Genomic DNA, 18,739 nt, shown 5'->3' on the forward strand with positions numbered 1-18,739 from the left:
GGGGGGTGGTTGAGTTGCAGCATATATCAGGGCTCTTTTTGTAGAAAAAGCCCAGCAGGAACTCATTAGCATAATAGGCCACACCCAACAGCAGGAACTCATTAGCATATTGGGCCACACCCCTGACAGCACAGCTCATTAGCACATTGGGCCGCACCCCCATGTTACCAGAAGTGTGGTTATCCAGCCACACCCACCTTTTGCTTGTTAAAACAGCAGGAACTCATTAGCATATTGGGCCACACCCCTGACAGCACAGCTCATTAGCACATTGGGCCGCACCCCCATGTTACCAGAAGTGTGGTTATCCAGCCACACCCACCTTTTGCTTGTTACTCTGTTTACCTTGTTTGTTGTCAAAACCCTGGGCCTTTTTTTGTAGCAGGAATTCCTTTGCATGTTAGGCCACACACCCCTAATGTAGCCAATCCTAATGAGTTTCTGTTGTTGGGTGTGGTCTATTATGCTAATGAGTTCCTGCTGGGCGTGGCCAACTTGGGAGCCAGCCGGAACACCGTTCCTGTGCGTTCCTGTGCGTTCCTGCCCAAAAATAGCCCTGCATATAGTTATCAAGGGAAAAGCTCAAATGTAGATTTGTGTTGGAAGAATAAATTATGGGGAAGCATTTGAAAGGGTTTACGTGGGAGGTGATCTGGGTCACAGTCACAAACAAGAATGATTGGGGGAACAGGACAGCATATCTTCAGTGTACCAGATACTTACCTTTCCTGCACCTTCAAGTTCCTTCTTATCTTTCTTGGCATGACCAGACAACGTTCTCATTTCAATAAGCCCTGATATAGCAATGATTGGCACAATAGCCAAGATCAGAAGTGTCAGCTGCCAGCCATTTACCAGTGAGATAATGATCCCTGTTCCAAGATTGGCAATGTTTTGGGCAATCAAACCCAGCCTGGCCCCTGTAGCCTGAGGAAGGGGGAAACAAATTAAAGATGTTACTGTTACTGCAAATGCTTTGTGAGTGGTTTGTTAACAGTCCAGGACAGTACTTGTAGTACAGTGGGATGAAATAGAATGCCAGCTATCTGTGGCATCGTGTTTATGTGGTGTCTCATGTCTCAACAAGACTAGCTGTGAACAGGTTCTGCAGAGCTTGGAAGTTGAGCTCTTGGAGGAAAATGACACTGTCTCTGGCCAAGGCTAGATGGAAATAACCTGCATCCCATTCCATTTATGGAGCTCTTTATGGAGATGTGGCTGGAAATACATCACAGGGGCAGGCACCTGGCAAGACAGTCGGCTTTTCTTTCAATAACTGAACCCCCCAAACTTGCCTTCCTAACTGCCTGCCTCTGCAGTACCTGCCTGCCTCTCCCACCTCCACAAACAGCCCTGGCCTGCCTGGGCATGGCTACAGAAATAGGCTCAGTATACCAGCTCCCTATACTTCATGCTCAGCCTGAAGCAGTCACACAAGATTAAAGTTCAATAGCACCTTAGAGACCAACAAGATTTTGGGGATATACACTTTCAAGAGTCTGGAAACTTTCCCCCCGAAGATATAGAATGCCCAATACTAGGTCACGATCATTATGTTTTTGACCTTTAATAGTAACAGTGTTCTTGGTTATGACTGTTAAGTGACTGTAATGATGTAAAAGTGTATCTACCTAATGCCTGGTAGCAAATAGTTTATGTGTCAGTTACATACCTAAAGATGGTAAATGAACCAATGAATGAATTTTATTGTTACAGCACATCTTACATACCTAAAGATGGTAAATGAACCACATGCTACACTACATTCATACTAATCTGAAACAAAACTGTCCTACTTCCTTTCCCCACTCCCACTTCAAGCACTGGACCAGTGGATGAAGCATCAGAAGGTGGGGGAGACGTATCCCTGAACAGTGGGAATCTCCAGTTTTTGGAATGCAACACCTATTGCAATTGGGGGCAGTGAGATAATTTAAAGTCGATTAGAAGTTTGAACTGGAGATGCAGAAGGCACGTGCTGTGAGCAGACTGGGAAGAAATGTACTTTCAGGATGCAGCACTTCCCCCTAGGATAGTTCAAAGCAAAACTGGTGGATTTGTTGCCTGCTTTGGGAGTATAATTTGGCTTCCCATATGGTCTGTTTGTATATTTGTAAATCACACAGACATGTGGAGTCCTGCAAGGAACTTGCAAGGAGGGGGGGAAATCGCACCCCTTGCTGGTCCCTGCTTTCTCTTCCTGCTTCTTTCTGCCCCCACCAGCTGCTGAGTTTCTTTCTTCCCCCTGTCATATTTCCTTCCCTGCTGCCTCTATTACTGACTGCTACTGCCACCTCTCTCTTTTGCATATGGATTGGCTATTGAAATTCTAATCTTATATGTAGTGCTGTTGTCAGATGTAGAGCATTTTGTGTTTTTCAGGACTGGAAACCATGCCCTATTTATTTTTAAACTCTCTTCATTTATTTTTAAACTCTCCATATGCAAAAGAACCTCCTCAGGAAAATTCCCCATTAGCATGTCACAGCCTGGGAAACGCCTACAAGATAATGACTCAGCCCTACCCCACCTTCCTGAGTAGATATAAAGTACTTGCCTACCATTTTTCTTCTCACCTTGACACAGAGAGTACTCCACCTTTCTGTGTTATACCTCTGAGGATGCCAGTCACAGCTGCTGGCGAAACATCAGGTACTACAATGCCAAGACAACAGCCACACAACCCAGGAAATCTACAACAACTCATGTTATGGAAATAATCTTCAAAAAAACTAATTTACGCGATAGTCAAATATAGATCTTGGATTTTTATGCAAACCTGTATGGTACCCCAGATTTGTAGAAAGCTACTCCTGTCCATGGAGCTGCGGTGGCTCAAGTGGTTAAGACGCTGAACTGCAGGCTGTGGAAGGTCAGTAGTTCAGCGGTTCAAGACCCGGGTGCCGCAAGACAGGGTGAGCTCCTGTCTCTAGTTCCAGCTCCTGCCAACCTAGCAGTTCGAAAGCAAGAAATCGCAAGTAGATAAATAGGGACCACTTCGGTGGGAAGGTAACAGCGTTCCGTGCGCCTTGGTATTTAGTCATGCCGGCCACATGACCACGGAAATGTCTTCAGACAGCGCTGGCTCTTCGGCTTTGAAACGGAGATGAGCACCGCAACCCTAGAGTCGGATTCGACTGGCTTTCGAGCAAGGGAACCTTTACCTTTACCTTACTCCTGACCATACATATACCCAATATATGGATTATTTTTGCAGATTTTTTGATCCACATTCTGGGGCCATGTTTAAAATAAGGTACACAGATATTGCAGAGACATAATGTGTAGTTTCCCATCCAGAAGAAAACAACCCCCAAAGGGTTGTCCCTGAAACTTCTCACTACTTGAGAAAGCAAGGAAGCCAAGCTATAGCGATGTTCTTAGAGCAGGAAAAGAAATTATTTTGCTAGAAGCTGTTTTGTCCAGACGATGCTTAATATTTCAGAAGTATGGTGAAGGATGCTACAAAACTAGAAGTCAAATTCCCAAGGGTGGAACTACACATTATATTTAAATTCATCATCGTTTTAAAAAGATTTTTATTCTTTTTTCAAATGCAGCCTCTAAGAAGGAGAATGGCATGGGAAGAAAAGGGCTTTTAACCTTTTCCCCACTGAAGAACACCACCACTGACATGCTTTTATCCCACTGGGAAAAAAGGTACCCCAAAGTTTTTGCATCCTCTGTACTGGATGAGGATCCACACCATACCTCTAATTGCAAAGGTCCATGAGAATTTACATAACTTACATCTTTTACTTGGGAAGCATCATTAGCAAGTCTTGTTGTCAATGCCCCCGTGCTGTTTTTAGGGTCATCAAACCAACTGATGTCCTAGAATACACATGCATTTTGTGATATGGAAAATAACATTAGTCAAGACAAAGGGCAAATTAAAACGTAAAAGAAAAGGAATAAACACTTTAACAAAATGTGTCCAACTAAGACGTTCCTCTGATGAAACTGAATTCTCATGAAATTCACAAATTTTGCCAGTTCCTCTCCATGAGTTGCTGCTGACCCCCCACGCAGCTCCCTATGCTGCTCCTCAGTGTCTGGGTGCTACAGATTACATTTCAGGGAGCCCTGGAGCTGCAGCAGGAGTGGAAATGGGAACGCCTTCTGCAAATGGGAACGCCTTCTGCATGAAGTACATGGATGGTGGGATACAGGCCAATGTTTTAAAGCCTCAAGATGGGGCGTCGATGTTATTTATTTGTGTAGCAGTCGTAGAAGTGTTTTTCTGTATGTTACAGTTCAGTCAACAGAATTCATCTGCATCAAAGTCGACAGCAAACCAGACCTGCTGTGATTTTGTGAGTTCTGAATCCCAAAGTCTCTAAACATGTAGCCTGAGAATCATAATAGTTTAGGCACATAAATGGGTTTCCTTTAAACAACAGATCTCCATGCTATGTGGACTCCCACCTTTAAAATTTCCCTCAGTTTCCTAAGATATTTGCCATGTAGCATGATGCAGGGAGGGGGGGGGGAGATGCTAGATAAGAAACAGAAGCTCTTCTAGATACAAGAAACGAGTAACATGGCTTCAGGCTGTAGCATTTGGCTTATTACATGGTTGACAGAGCAGCTACAGTGGTATATATCGCAAATATACTGCAATTGCCAGAGGAAGAGATGCGGTAAAAACTGAAAAACAAAGCAAATAAAAAAGCCTCTTCTTTATCACCCCTCCCCAAATAATAGAAGCTGTGCCTGTAGTTTTAAGAAACAAATGCTAGGTCACTACAGCAGTAATTGCCAGGGTTCAAGCCCTGAGGTGCCTTGTAAGCCGCCCTGAGCCTGCATGCGGGGAGGGCGGGATAGAAATAAAATGAAATTAAAAAAAATAAAAGGTAGAGAGTGTGGGAAGTCTGTTTTGGCATTTGAGGGAGCCCTCATTGTGACCAGGCCAGGGAGCAACCACTGGGCAGTTTGCGACTGTGTGACTTGTATGACTTACCTGTTGTTAAGCAGCTACACCATAAAAACCAGTGCAGTGTTGTGGTGAGAGTTTAAAAGTAGGATCTGGAAGACCCGAGTTCAAATCCACACTCTGCTGTGGAGGCTCACTGTCAGTTAACACTGCCATTCTCTGGAATGTGTGTGGGGGGAGGAATCCTCCTCGCCTCTGCCTGGTACCCTAACAAAGTCTACTCTCTGGGTTTTATCTGCTTTTGCTTTTCTGACTTTGGATGTTCCAGCTGCTCCTGACTTGCTGGGAACAAACGGCTTCTACTTTGCCCGCTCTCTTTTCCCCGCGCGCGCGCACAGTGCTTATTGGCTTTTGCTTGTGAGGGGGGTGTTTTGAAACTAGTATAATTCAGGGTGCCCTGCTGCTTTGGGCCATTCCTGACAAAAGAAGTTCACATGTCATAGTTCTGAACTACCAATAAACAGATTTCTTCTTATGAAGCACTGTGTGGTGTGATCTGACTATCGAACCCTGACACTCACTTGGTGACTTTGGGCCAGTCACACAGTCTATGCCTAACCTACCCCATAGGTTTGTTGTGAGAATAACATGGAGGAGAGGAAAGCAATGTTTTGGTTCCCCACTGGGAAGGAAGGAGGGTATTATTAAGTACATAAATAATAAATATAGCGTAAGATGGGAGGCAGATAAAAAGTAGGTTTGGAAGGAGAGAGGGAAATAGGGGAAGCTGGGGATATGGAGGCTGACAGAAGAAGAGAAAGAGGAAACAATGTGGGGAGGAGGATATAAAGGGAAAATGAGGTTTCCCCCTGCAAGTCCTTGCAGGTTCCCCACCATGCAGCTGAGCCTAGGGTTGCTGGGTGCACTTACCCTGCTGGCAGGGGTGGGAGCGAGCCTTCTGGGAGTGTTGAGGATGGGGTGACACTGACGTGCGCGACATCATCAACACAATGATATCATGCAGAAGTGATGTCATCACATGGGGGACTTCGTATGGCAATGCTCTAGCATTTTGGTCAAAACTCTATGGTAACCATAGAGCGAAATGCTCTATGGGCGAAATGCTGGAGTGTAGCCACGTGACACCCTGGCATTTGGATGTCACATCCATGTGATGTCATCGCACCGACAATTGTTTACCAGCACCTTATGTTGTTGTTTTTAAGCTTTTAAGCTATTATTTATATTGTTGTTTTAGCTACTTCATTTTATGTAAGCTGCCCTGAGCCTGTTCCAGCGGGGAGGGCGGGGTATAAATAAAATAAATAAATAAATGTTGCACAAGATGGGGCTGTTTGGGTGGGGGCTTCCCCTGCTGGCCAGCTGGCCCATGGCAGATTGGAGCCCCCAAAATCAGGGGAACCCCTGCCCGGACTGGGGGTCTGGCAACCCTAAATGGGCCCAGCCCATCTGGAACCATGCAATTTGGCCCAGCCTGGAAGCTGGCACTATGCAGCTGGGCCAGACGTTTCCCAGGGAAAGGCTACCAGGGGGAGGGGAGGAGGGAAAGTTGTCAACGATGGCAGAAAATGGTGGGAAGGACAGAAGGGAGCAAGGAAAGGTGAAAATATGAGGGTTTCCAGGAAGAGGGAAAGAAGTAGTGTGGAAAGGTGGATGCAGGGGAAAGTGAGGTGGCTACCGGAAGTTCTTGTGGGTTCTCTCTCTACCATGCAACTCAGCCCAGAGGCTGGCATTGTGCAACTGAGCCACAGTTTCTCCAGGAAGATATTGCCAGGGGGAAGGAAGGAAGGAGAGCTGCAGAGGGTACAGGTGGCAGATAAAAACAGATTGGATAGTGGATGGGAAGGAGAGAAAGAAGCAAAAAAGGGGAGAGGCTATGGGGGCTTTTCATGGAAGGGAAAGAGGAAATAGTATGGGAGGGAAAATTGAGATGCCCCCCACAAGTCCTTGAGGGACCCCTGTTTGTACCTGTCTGAGCATTGCTTTGAATCCCATGTAGCGAATCTTCATTGTAAGGATCTCTCCAGCTCTGCCAAATGTAAAACCCTGAAAGAGAAAAAATTTCTGCATAACTGATTGCCGAAAGTTCAGAAGCAAAGAGGAATACAAAATGGCTGAACATCACCCTCACTTTCTCGTGCCCCCCTATGAAAAATGAACAAGGTGCTGGAGCCAGGAGACAAGACTCCTGGTTGTCCTCCCGTCAATTTCTGGCTGCCCTCCCCACCCATCTGGAACTGGTGTCTTGAAGTGGATGCAAGTGGGCAGAACTACCAGTCTACAAAATTGTCCAGATCAGTGGTGCACCCAAGACTAGGCAATGTATGGGTCAGTGGGCATTGTCTCTTTAATCATGGAAGGAGGAAATCACAAAATTGTACCACAAGGGCAAAATAATGCAAAATAACAAATTGTACCAATATGCCAGCCAAGCAAAACATTTTCAGCAATAAGACGACTATTTTCTTGGAAGCATCACACCAATTTTCTATTTTGACATCTTGTGTAAGAACATGTTTCTAATTATACATTTAATCCCAAACTCAAATCAGTGCTGGCTTCTATTACTGAAAGTATGGGTGTTATTTGGGGTTCAGAAAATGAGAAACCTAAGAAATATATTTTGCACTGTGGGTCCAAAGAGAGTTCATCTGTCTGTTCTCAATATATGGTCAAACTGCCAATGTCAATGATTCAAGCCTCAAAGCTTTCAGCATCTGTCCTCATACAATGAATGATAGCAAAGTAAATAGATAAGGGCAGTAAATAAAGAAATTATTGTCATGCTGAATATACCTGAGCTAAAACTGCATGCTTATACTTTGCCTAATATGTCCTACATATATTTCAACAACAAAGCAAGATTCTCCATGGTCTCTAACTGACCTGTGCCAATTTAAAAGGTCGAATATTTTTTTAAACCCCCTAAGGGGAGGTTTTTTATTGTTTTTTTTCACAAACTACAAAGTATAACTGAAGATATAGGGAGGGGAACTACATCTAAGGAGAAAGAAAAAAGACCCACTAATAACTAAAAACCCAAGAGTAGGAGATCAATACATCAGCTTATCTCAATATTATTCTAAAATGCTAAGTTATACATTGAACATAGTCAGTTATGCTAGGTTATGCTAGCTACCATTTAACTGTTTAAAGAAATCCCCAGAGCATCCCAAAGTAATTTCAGAATTTTCAGGCACAAATCAGAGTCCTTCAGCCATTATTTATTCTTATCTTTTCTTATCCTCAATTTGTATGGACTTTTGGGGGCAGCCGCCCCCCTTTCAGACAGAGAGTCCTCTTCAGAAGAAACCAAGCCTAACTCACCCTCAGATTTGCTTTCTTCTTTTTCTTTCTTGTCCTCAGCTGGTTCCCCCAGCTATTCAAAATAGAGTCTCTCACATGTCTCTTTGAGAATCTGACTACTATTTCCCCAGGCAGATTATTTTTCTTGATGTATGAGGAATAGGACCTGTAGACCACATCCATCTTGCTGTAAAGATATTCCGCTGTCAAAACTGTCATTGGGGCTATTGCTTCACTCAGCCGTTGCTTCAGATTCTCACCTTTAATTTCCGGGACCCCTTGGAACCGTAGGACCAAATTTGCTTTCTCCATTTGCAGCTGTAGAAGTTGTGACTCTTCCGTAGCTTGTTTCATTTCCAGCTTTTGCACCTTTTTCTTAACTTTTTTAGTATTGGCGTTCATTTCCTTCACCTTCTCTGTCATTTGCTCCATTGCTTTTAAAGATTGAGTCAATTTTAGCTGCTGTGACGCCAAACTCTGACCAATTGTTGATAGTTGTTGCTTGATATTAGTCATCTCGTCCAGCAGAGGGCACAAGGAATCTGCCAAGATTTTGGAAACCTCAGTGGTCTCTTCCGTTCAAGGACTGCTCACTAGTTTCGCTTTCAACAGTTTGTCCTTATCTGGTTTCTTCCCCACCATCTTTTTGGATTTGTTTACTTTTCTGGAAGTTGCTAAAGTCTCTGATATTCGTCCCAATGCTTGTCTGCACTCTGGTAAGTCTCTTAAAACAGGTTTAACCGCTTATTCTTCTGCTCCCCCCTCTTTATTTCTGTGTTTCTGCATTTGGGAGGGGCCCCTCCCCCACTTGCTTTCCGTCACTCATTTAGGGGGGCAGCTTTCTTTTTAATTCTTCATGCTCACTTCAACCCAACTCACAGTTCGTTGCCGGCCAGCCGGCCACGCTCGGCATCGGGTTTTTTGCCCGATCTCCAATGCTTGACCCAATCAGCGACGCTACGTCCATGCGGACACTCAGTGACAGGACCTTCGGGGTGGAGGAGCGCCTCAATTCTCCGGCATCACGCCGGCGAAGAGGTCGCCCCTCAAAAGCCCCCTGGCTAGGAGCCTTTTACCAAGGCTCCAGGGGGGGTCGCGACCCGTCGCACCCCCTCCTACACGCTGGTGTGCAGATTGCATGCCTGGGACGTCTGGAAGATGCGTCTGCCTGCATGTCGCCATAAACCAGAACCAGGTGTCTAATATTATTCAGGTATGCGAGCACGGCAGGACACCAAGATGCTGTTAGAGTGGGCTAATGGTACTTATGCTCATGGAAAAACACTTCTAATGGCTATGAAGCCTTCTTCAAAAGTACTCTGAAATTAAAACTGTTATTTTTTCCTTTGTTTCTAAAGCAAAAACAAGATAAGAGTTCTTTATCTATTGACTCCAGCCAAGCACCATAAGAGCAAAACAATTAAACCTACCTGAAGAAAAAAGGTGATAAAGGAAATGATCCCAAGTGCTAAGAACAGCAATGAGTATAGATTGGTCTGTTCTCGGACAACCGTTTTATCTGTATTTGCAAAAACCTACAAAGAAGAACTTTATTTTATTGAGTGAAATAAATTGTACTTAAAACTGTCATTTGTTTTGATATAGAGAACCCCACTCCCTTAAATAAAGGGTTGGATCCCACCACTTTTTTCCTGTTGTGAAAAAGGAAGGAGGGATCCTCTTTAACAACCCAAAAAGGCAATGTTGAAAATCATAGGACCTGTGTTGACAGAAACTGTAGTAAGGAGAGACTTGGGTGAGATCAAGTGTAAAACCTGGCTGAATCCCACTCAAAATGCTAAATATTTTGGATGGTTAAATAATTTAATTGCATTTTTTTTCCAGTTCTTAATTAGCCAAGTATGCAAAGAGATGGTTCAAGGGAATCCTTGCTGAGCTAAGCAGATAATTGGTCTAGTCAGTACCTAGATGGGAGGTAGCACTGCCAGGCTGTATCTGGAAACCCTGGGAGAAATCCCAGGGTAGGTCCTGGCACACTGCAGTTGTACTGGCACACTGACATTACTTAACACTGATGTCTTTAGACAATCTAACATTTACAAAAGCTATAGGATTTTTGTAATGCTGAAGTACCTACTATGTCACTTCCAGATTTTATCGTAAGTAGAATCAGTGCAGTGTACAACACCAGTACCCACTCCATTTTCAACCTTCAACAGCAGGGATGCTGGGAGGTCTCCCACTATAGCAGGAAGCCTGGCTTCCCTAGTGTGACAGAGGGCTGGACTCTAAGGCTATCGATCTCTAACACTCCTGGGTCCAATCTACATGTTACATTTACTATGTGATTGCTACAGGGACTTGCAGCAACCCTATGACAACTGCAAATTTCCTGTGGGAACTCAATTTGGAGTGCCTTTTGGGCCCATTCAGACGCAGTCCCCTCCAGGGCCATTTTGGGTCAGAGATACAGCATGTGGGGAGGCAGGAACCACTGTCTCCATGCCATGGTCTCAATACATTTCGGGCCCTGTGACACTTCTGAATTGAGTTCCCATACAGAACTGCTGCAAGTCCCTTTGGTGATCACATGGTAGAGGTAATGTATAGTATGGCTCCAAGACTCTATGTTTAACTAAAATAATGTATCCTGGGTTGATTGAGTTTATCAGCATTTCTTTACATTATGTTGTAATTCCCTCTACTGGGCAAAAAGGGTATTTTGAAAGAGACTTTTACCACTATTTGCAAAAAGATGTTTCCTCTTATTGGCCACAATGCGGGAGCCCTGTGTATCGAGGTTTAACGCTACCTCTCTACAATAATTTTCATACCTGGGATCTACTAAATCATGGGAAATGGCATAGGTAGATGACAAAAACATTGTTTTCCACCATCACTTCCCCAACCAAATTAGTAGCATTACATGGCTATTCTGAAGTAAGACAAACAAACCACTAGTAATCTTTTATCATTTCTTGATCTTGTTTATGAACATATCTGTATAGTATGCTGAAGCTCCCTTTACTGACATTATGTATTATGGTAAAAAAAGGAGTTTTTCTTAAAAGTGCATCTGTCGTCAGATCTCTTACGTTATGTTGAATTTGACCTCAAGCTTTTAAATACAAAATTTTCTCTTAAGGAACAATTTTGTCATGGAGATGCTAATACTAGCGGCAACTGAAATGTTCTACATTTAGGTTTCCAGGCACAGCCGGGGGGGGGGGGGAGGGGGAGGTCATGGCAATATAGCATCATGTGCAACATGACATCACTTCCAGGAAACCCCAGAAGTGACACCATGTAGCTCTAGGAATCCCCAGAAACTCTGTGGTAGCGACCAGATGTCACTTTAGTTTTTCCCTGGAAGTGACATCATGGCTCACACAACACCAACATTTCTAAAAAAAAAAGTTCCCACCGACACTTGGAGCAGGGTAAGTAATGAGGGTGGCTGGTAGGATGCCTCCCACCATAGCAGGAAGCCTGGCAACCCACATTTTATAAATGTGGACTGGATTTTGAAAATAGAGCTTGCTATATACTCACCCCTATGATTTCAGAGAATATTACGGAAAATGCAGGCTGCAAAGCTCCATTAATGATTGCAGACAATGTTCCCACCAAAAAGTAAGGCCATTCAGATTTATTCAGGTTCATAATCTTCAAAAATGAAACTGAGGGCAAGTTTTCTTCCTAGAATATGAGTATTTTTGAGACATGCAGTCAATAATACCTCTTTCAGCATCCCGTTCATAAATATCTCAAAGTTTAATTTTTCAATATGATTATTATGTTACATAAGAACATAAGAACCAGAAAACCCCCAGGATTTTTATGCTTCGGCAGACTTTGAAAAAAATCATATAATGTATTGAGGCACGATGAAGTTAAGGTGATTTTTAAGAAGACATTGGGTAGGATCCAGAATAAATTTGCAGTTTTTACTGATTCCCCCTTCCTGATGCAGACTGTTTTGTGGAGATCCGTAAGCTGCAGTCTGAAGGGACAACAGGAAAGTTCATTCAGGCTTTGGAAACTGTAGTCTGGATTTGTAAAGTGACTGTGCCTTCAACAAGGAGGGAGTTAAAGAAGAGTTTGGTGGAGAGTGGCTCCACACTTCGCACAGCAATAGCGTCTGCCTGGCCATTACCACAGTTTCCTACAGCAAGTTCAGAAAGATTGAGCTACAGTTGCCCATCCTTAAATACACACTGTGGAAAGAATTTTCATAAATATGGGTTTGGGTTTAAAATGAACCAAATAAGTCCATAAAATCCATGTACCTGTAGCCATTCTAACAAAAAGAGGCTGCTCTGGGGACAGCAAGATAGAAAACATGGCTGTAGAAGCCAGAGACAAAGAGCTCCACAGCAGAAGAGCGAACGCAAGAACAGGAAAGGAAGAAAAGGAGACCAGTTAAAGGAAAAGAGGTGCAGCATGCTGAACAAGTCACAGCACACGTATCACAGAAATGAGATACAATTTGCAGCACTGCAAGACATAACATATTTCTAAAACCAAAATACTTACAGGCTGAACAGTTTGCACCTCAAGGTCTTCATCCTCTGCTTTTGACTTTTTGGTGCTTCTGCGAGTCGAACGTCTTCTCAAGCCATTCAGTAGAGCAGCTTTTGATGCTTCTCCCAATGTGCTCTTCATCCCACTGAGCTCGCTTTCATCCACCTCTTCTGATTGAACTTCGGTTTCAATTGACTGAATAAGGCACAGAATGTTGGAAAGAGATTTCATGTTCAAAATATTTGCAAATGCCAGATGTTTGCAGAACATGAAGCAGGAGTTTTATGCATCACAATTAGATTTGAATGTGACTAAGACCTATTACGCACGAGTGTTTTCCCTCGCTTTCACCATGCATGTCTGTTGAGTTTCCTTTGGCTTTCTGCATTGATTTTCTTCCCTTCAGTGCGCTTTCTGCATTGATTTTCCTCCCTTCAGTGCTCAGTTCGCTTTCTGGTTGCTGTTTCCCTGGTTTTTTTGAGAGGGCTTTTGTGCTGATTTTTCCTGTTTCACTTCCAAGCTGAAGGTAATTCAAAAGCATACAGATTCCCTCGACTTCCCCCCGCCCTTTTTCTTCCCATCAAAGATCACTCCCCACTCCTATTGAGGTTGTTCTGCCCACTCTGCACCTTCCACCATACTCCCCCCCTTCATCGGTGTACAAGCTCCATTTTCCCCTCATTTAAAATTTTAAAATATTTTTGACAAGCAGCATGAATCTAGCAATACGAGACTATTGCTATTCTCAGATTGCTGAATAAAAAAACCTGAAATGATGGGGGGAAGTTTAAAAGGAGCTGCACAAGGTTTAGTTCCTTGCTGGTATTGACTTGAAAGGGGGATTGGAGAGGAGGCAAATGGTAACATCCCCAGCACACACACACAAAAAAAAGGATTTCAGTGCTGCATGCTAACAAAATAAAGGGGGGATTGTCAGTGCAGTATGAAATTGACATGAGATGTAAAGTGTGCTGACTTGGCAGGTAACCACCAAGGCAATAAGCTAGAAGATGAAGAAGATGAAGACACGAGCTGGAATCAAGGTCAGTGAGAAAGCCAAAGGTCTGATAGCCATGAAGTCCTTTCAAGAATGCAAGTTTCCAAAGGCAAGGAGCAACTGCTGCACACTCAGAAACAGGTCTGATTTTACAGAGCTGTTGCCGAAGACTCTTACTCCTCAGGTACTGCTAACGGTTCTTCCTCTGGTCTGTCTCTAGAGGAGGCTGAGTTGCTCCCTTCCTTTTCCTCATCTGAGGAGGAGTCAGCCTCAGCCGGACCCGGACCCACGACATAAAGAGAGAGAGAAACTGGGATGGGAAGCCTAAAGCTTTGAAAACATTTTTCCCTTCAATGCTTTAGTAAATAAAGTTTTTGGAGGGGACCATTTTGGCAATGTCTAGAAACCTAACAGTAAAATGGTGGCTGAACCATATGGATCTTCTGCAAACCACCAAACTCAAGAATTGATTGGGATCTATCCATTTGGAGGAAGAGTGGAATCCACACAAGACAGGCTTTAAAAAACTGGCTTACTCCTCAGGTACTGCTAATGGTTCTTCCTCTGGGCTGTCTCTAGAGGAGGCTGAGTTGCTCCTCATCTGAGGAGGAGTCAGCCTCAGCCGGACCCACAACATAAAGAGAGAGAGAAACTGGGATGGGAAGCCTAAAGCTTTGAAAACATTTTTCCCTTCAATGCTTTAGTAAATAAAGTTTTTGGAGGGGACCATTTTGGCACTGTCTAGAAGCCTAACAGTAAAATGGTGGCTGAACCATAGTGATCTTCTGCAAACCACCAAACTCAAGAATTGATTGGGATCTATCCATTTGGAGGAAGAGTGGAATCCACACAAGACAGGCTTTAAAAAACTGCTGCAATCACAACCAGTGTGCAGGATCAAATTAGAGAATCACAAAACCACGCAAATCTGCAAGGAAGGGCAGGAAATTAGCATTACTATGAAGTTGTGCTAGGGCATTGGCGAAAATACCCCCCCCCTTTTCAATTCAGTGGCACAAGACTAAAAAAGTTCTCCAGAGCTTTTGCCAGAGGACTCTTCCCCCATACAAATTGCAGCCTTGTGCAAAGTATGGTGGAGTTGCAGCTGACTTTGCACAGGTGCCCCATGTGTGCACACACACACACGTTGCCAACGATCACAGCTTGCAATGCCAGTGTCACTGGGTTCTACCATTCACTCTGTACACTCAACAGGTTCCTTCATATTATGAGATCATGTGATTCCTTCCCATTTTTCACAGCAGTTTGGGGCTTCAGAGCTGCATGTCAGTTTCAGAAAAAGTCTGGTCAATTTCACCAGTGGGTTTTCCCCCTTTGCTTGCTTCCTTTCTGTTCCCTTTCATTCAATGAACAAATGTGAAAATGCATGTGCAAAACCTGAACCATGAGGATTTAAATGGAAGGTGCTTACTGGACGCTACTGCGCAGCTGCAATAGGGCAATTGCATAATTAAAAAAAAACTTCAGATGCACCCCCCACAGATCACAAGTGATGTCTCATCCTGATTTAGAAAAGTGTTTTTTTTATTGTAGCTGCAGAATAAATACGCTGGAGAGAAAAAATGGTGCATAAGGCGGGCACAGAATTCAAAGTCAAGAATAAAGGCTTACTGCTCTGAAAATCTGCAGTAAGATGTGCATGGGCCTAAGAGTGCACATTCATATATCACCGGTGCCACTATCAAGCCTCTTTTACACAGGTAAAGCTGATAACATGATAAATAACTGAACTTGTCTTCCAGTTTTATTTTGTTTTGGTACCTAACAACAGTATTCCCAAGAAGACTGGCTGTACCCCAAATCCAAGGGGTTCAGTCTAGCCCAGAAAGGAAGCAACAGACCCAGAAGGGTGAGAAATGTCTGAATAACAGGACAGATGAGGTTGTTTCAAAGGCCTGTTTCAAATAATAGAAGGATTCAAAGACTTAGGAAAGAAGAGTTTGTAGTTTCCCAAGTATAGCTGAACTTGGTGTATCAGCATGGCTGGCCATAGAGTTTTCATGCCCTAGACCAGCCAACCTGTGTATCTACCCCCCCAGCCCATCCACTGCACTCTCCTCCTGTCCTTGGTGGCTTGGGGGCTCACTTGGGCACTGATGCTGATTGTCATGGCAGAAAAAGTGCGTTGGTGGGAAATTTACTCTACAAATACCCCAAATTTGGGGGAGGGGGTTCCTTCCAGGGTCAGATGCAATTCCTCCCCACTTTCTTCTGTTGAGCCATTCAGTATCATCAGTCACTGGTGCCCCCACCCTCTAACACCCAGGGGCCACCTAGTGGGTGGGCTTCTCCTGTGTATCAGCCTGGATTTCCAGTGTTAAATTCTAGTGGTACATACACATACACAGAGACACATATATACATGTATGTATGTATATATATAAAAAATTCCCTGCTTACTACAGCCCCCGTCCCAGTTGGCTTTTGTCCACACAGGTCTCATGATCTCCAAAATACTCATTTTGGTGCTCAGAGGGGACCCCCTCCTCCCTTTTTGTACCAGTGAAAAAGCCAGTTGGACCCAACACATTTTTCTTTTGCGGTACCCCAAAATGTATAAATTCACATATGTATTCAAATTTGGGAAGGGCATAACAGTTGCATGACATAAGAAAAGGTCTAAATTCAAGAGAGGTTGATCTTCGGAAATGATAGAGAAAAGTGAAGAGATGAATACCTGCATGTTAACAAGTTTGAAATAAACTCCTTTCTTCTTCATTAGTTCATTATGGGTCCCTTGTTCTGTGATAATGCCATCTTCAAAAGCAGCAATGAGATCTGCATTGCGAACTGTAGACAACCGGTGGGCAATGACGATAGTTGTGCGACCTTCCCTAGCCTAAAACACACACACAGATTCAGTGCAAATGTCCATGCTTTCGTAACCTTGTGGCTCAAGTTAGTGCACTTTATAAAATATCCTATTTGCTTAACACAACAGGGTTGTATTTGTCAAAGAAGTGGGGGAAATAGCCCAGGAGAATCTCATGCAGTCAGGCTTTCTGCTTGGTAAATGCTTCAAATGTAGTAAACTAGGAAAGGGTACTCTTTCTGCTCATGTTCAGATGCAGTGTTTCATGTATTATTATTTGATGTTTCACTAAAAATACTTGCACCATGTTTGCCAGGATATAAGGTGCTTTGACTATCAAAAGCTTATAGGTAAAGGTTCCCTTGCTCGAAAGCCAGTCGAATCCGACTCTAGGGTTGCGGTGCTCATCTCCGTTTCAAAGCTGAAGAGCCAGCACTGTCCGAAGACGTTTCCGTGGTCATGTGGCCGGCATGACTAAACACCAAGGCACACGGAACGCTGTTACCTTCCCACCGAAGTGGTACCTATTTATCTACTTGCAATTTCTTGCTTTTGAACTGCTAGGAACTGCTTATACCCCCCCCCCCAAATATTGTTGTTCTCTAAAATCTAAGCGAAAAGGAGTATCCCCATAATGGAAAGGGCTAGAGACTTACTTTAAAAAATGTTCACAAGATTGTCTGTCCTCTAGCCCTTAAAAGGACTTAAGTATACAGACTTTTAGGACTAAGAGGTTACTACTTCAGGATTGCTTTATAATTCATAGAGAAGTGCAAACTTTGTTTCTATTGGCCATTCAAACTCATGCAATATGCTTTGATACTCATGATGTATGCTTTGATACAAGAAGCAGTCTTGGGGCGATTTCACACTAGAGCTGCCTCGCGGTGCAGCCACTGTTTGCCCCAACACTATTTGTCAATTTCACACCCGAGACTGCGGGGCTGCATTTTGACCCATGGCTTTGCCCGAATTCCTCCGCAGTTTCGTGATCCTCAAAACCCAGGATCACGAAACTGCAGAGGAAATCAGGCGAAGCCGCGAGTCATAATGCAGCCCCGCAGCTTCGGGTGTGAAATTGACATGTTTGTGTCGGGGCAAACGGCGGCTGCGCCACAAGGCAGCTCTAGTGCAAAATCGCCCTTGGTTTAATTTTCAAATAAGCAGTGCCTTAATTGCCTTTCCCGCATTGAAAGATGAATACAAAAGAAGGAGATGAGCCCTCATAAAAACCCTCCTTTTTATGAGGTGTTGGATTCAAAGGTGCCATTCCATTAATGATGGAGACTTCATCCAGCTAAAGTGGCGTGTTCCACTGGTGTAATGCTGCTAGTGCCCTGATCTGGATGGCCTAGGCTAGCCTGATCTCACTAGTTCTTGGAAGCTAAGCAGGGTTGGCCCTGGTTAGTATTTGGATGGGAGACCACCAAGGAAGTCCAGGGTTGCTATGCAAAGGCAAGCAATGGCAAACTACCTCTCTTCATCCCTTGCCTTGAAAACTCTATGGGGCTTGCCATAAGTCTGCTGTGACTTGACGGCACTTTCCAGCAAGGCTTCTTGCACCAGAGAAACGTTCTACCACTACTGGAACAGAACCTTTGAATCCAGTTCTGTTTCTTGTTTTGAAAGCCATTTACATCTATTGCTAATATGAAGTTCTTTTTAGTTACACGTTTACAGGAGACAGACCTTGTCCAGGGCTGACTGAACCACTGCTTCGCTTTCAGTATCTAAAGCGGATGTTGCTTCATCCAGTAACAGGATCTTCGGATTACGGACAAGGGCTCGGGCAATTGCGATCCTCTGCTTTTGACCTCCGCTTAGCTGGGCCCCTCTTTCTCCAACCACAGTTTCATATTTCTGCAAGACATAATACATTTTATTTACTTCATACAAGCTGTCGTTCCTGAGACTAGGCAGGTTAGGCGGAGAGAGAATGGATGGCCCCAGATCACCCAGGGAGCTTCAGAGCAGAGTGCAAATGTGAACCTGGTTGTAGTTTGACACTTAGCTCACTACACCACAACTGTGTCATCACAACAGGGGGGGGGGGGCTTTAACCAAAGCTTCAGGCCTACAGGAAATGTGTTCTCCTTGATAGAGGTCACCTTAGTTTAGGGGGGGGGATGAGATATGTGGGGAAAGCATGGCAAACTCACACATTCCCAGTGTACAATATTCCCTCCAACTCTACCTATTCCAGTGCTACAGCACAAAAAGA

General features: G+C 44.0%; 1 protein-coding gene across 1 annotated transcript in view; it reads right to left on the reverse strand.

Annotated features, from left to right (window-relative positions):
* LOC107107578 (multidrug resistance protein 1-like) overlaps nucleotides 1–18,739 on the reverse strand; it is a 70,745-nt gene that overhangs the window by 12,713 nt on the left and 39,293 nt on the right. The window contains exons 13-20 of the mRNA XM_015407886.1: nucleotides 18,208–18,378; nucleotides 16,384–16,545; nucleotides 12,701–12,883; nucleotides 11,717–11,863; nucleotides 9,634–9,738; nucleotides 6,866–6,943; nucleotides 3,751–3,834; nucleotides 724–927 (exon numbers count right to left, since the gene is read on the reverse strand). Coding sequence (XP_015263372.1) covers nucleotides 724–927; nucleotides 3,751–3,834; nucleotides 6,866–6,943; nucleotides 9,634–9,738; nucleotides 11,717–11,863; nucleotides 12,701–12,883; nucleotides 16,384–16,545; nucleotides 18,208–18,378 — 1,134 coding nt within the window. The remainder of the gene's footprint in view (nucleotides 1–723; nucleotides 928–3,750; nucleotides 3,835–6,865; nucleotides 6,944–9,633; nucleotides 9,739–11,716; nucleotides 11,864–12,700; nucleotides 12,884–16,383; nucleotides 16,546–18,207; nucleotides 18,379–18,739) is intronic.

The sequence above is a fragment of the Gekko japonicus genome, unplaced genomic scaffold (genome assembly GCF_001447785.1).
Source record: "Gekko japonicus isolate JY-2015 unplaced genomic scaffold, Gekko_japonicus_V1.1 scaffold4409, whole genome shotgun sequence".
Taxonomy (NCBI): domain Eukaryota; kingdom Metazoa; phylum Chordata; class Lepidosauria; order Squamata; family Gekkonidae; genus Gekko; species Gekko japonicus.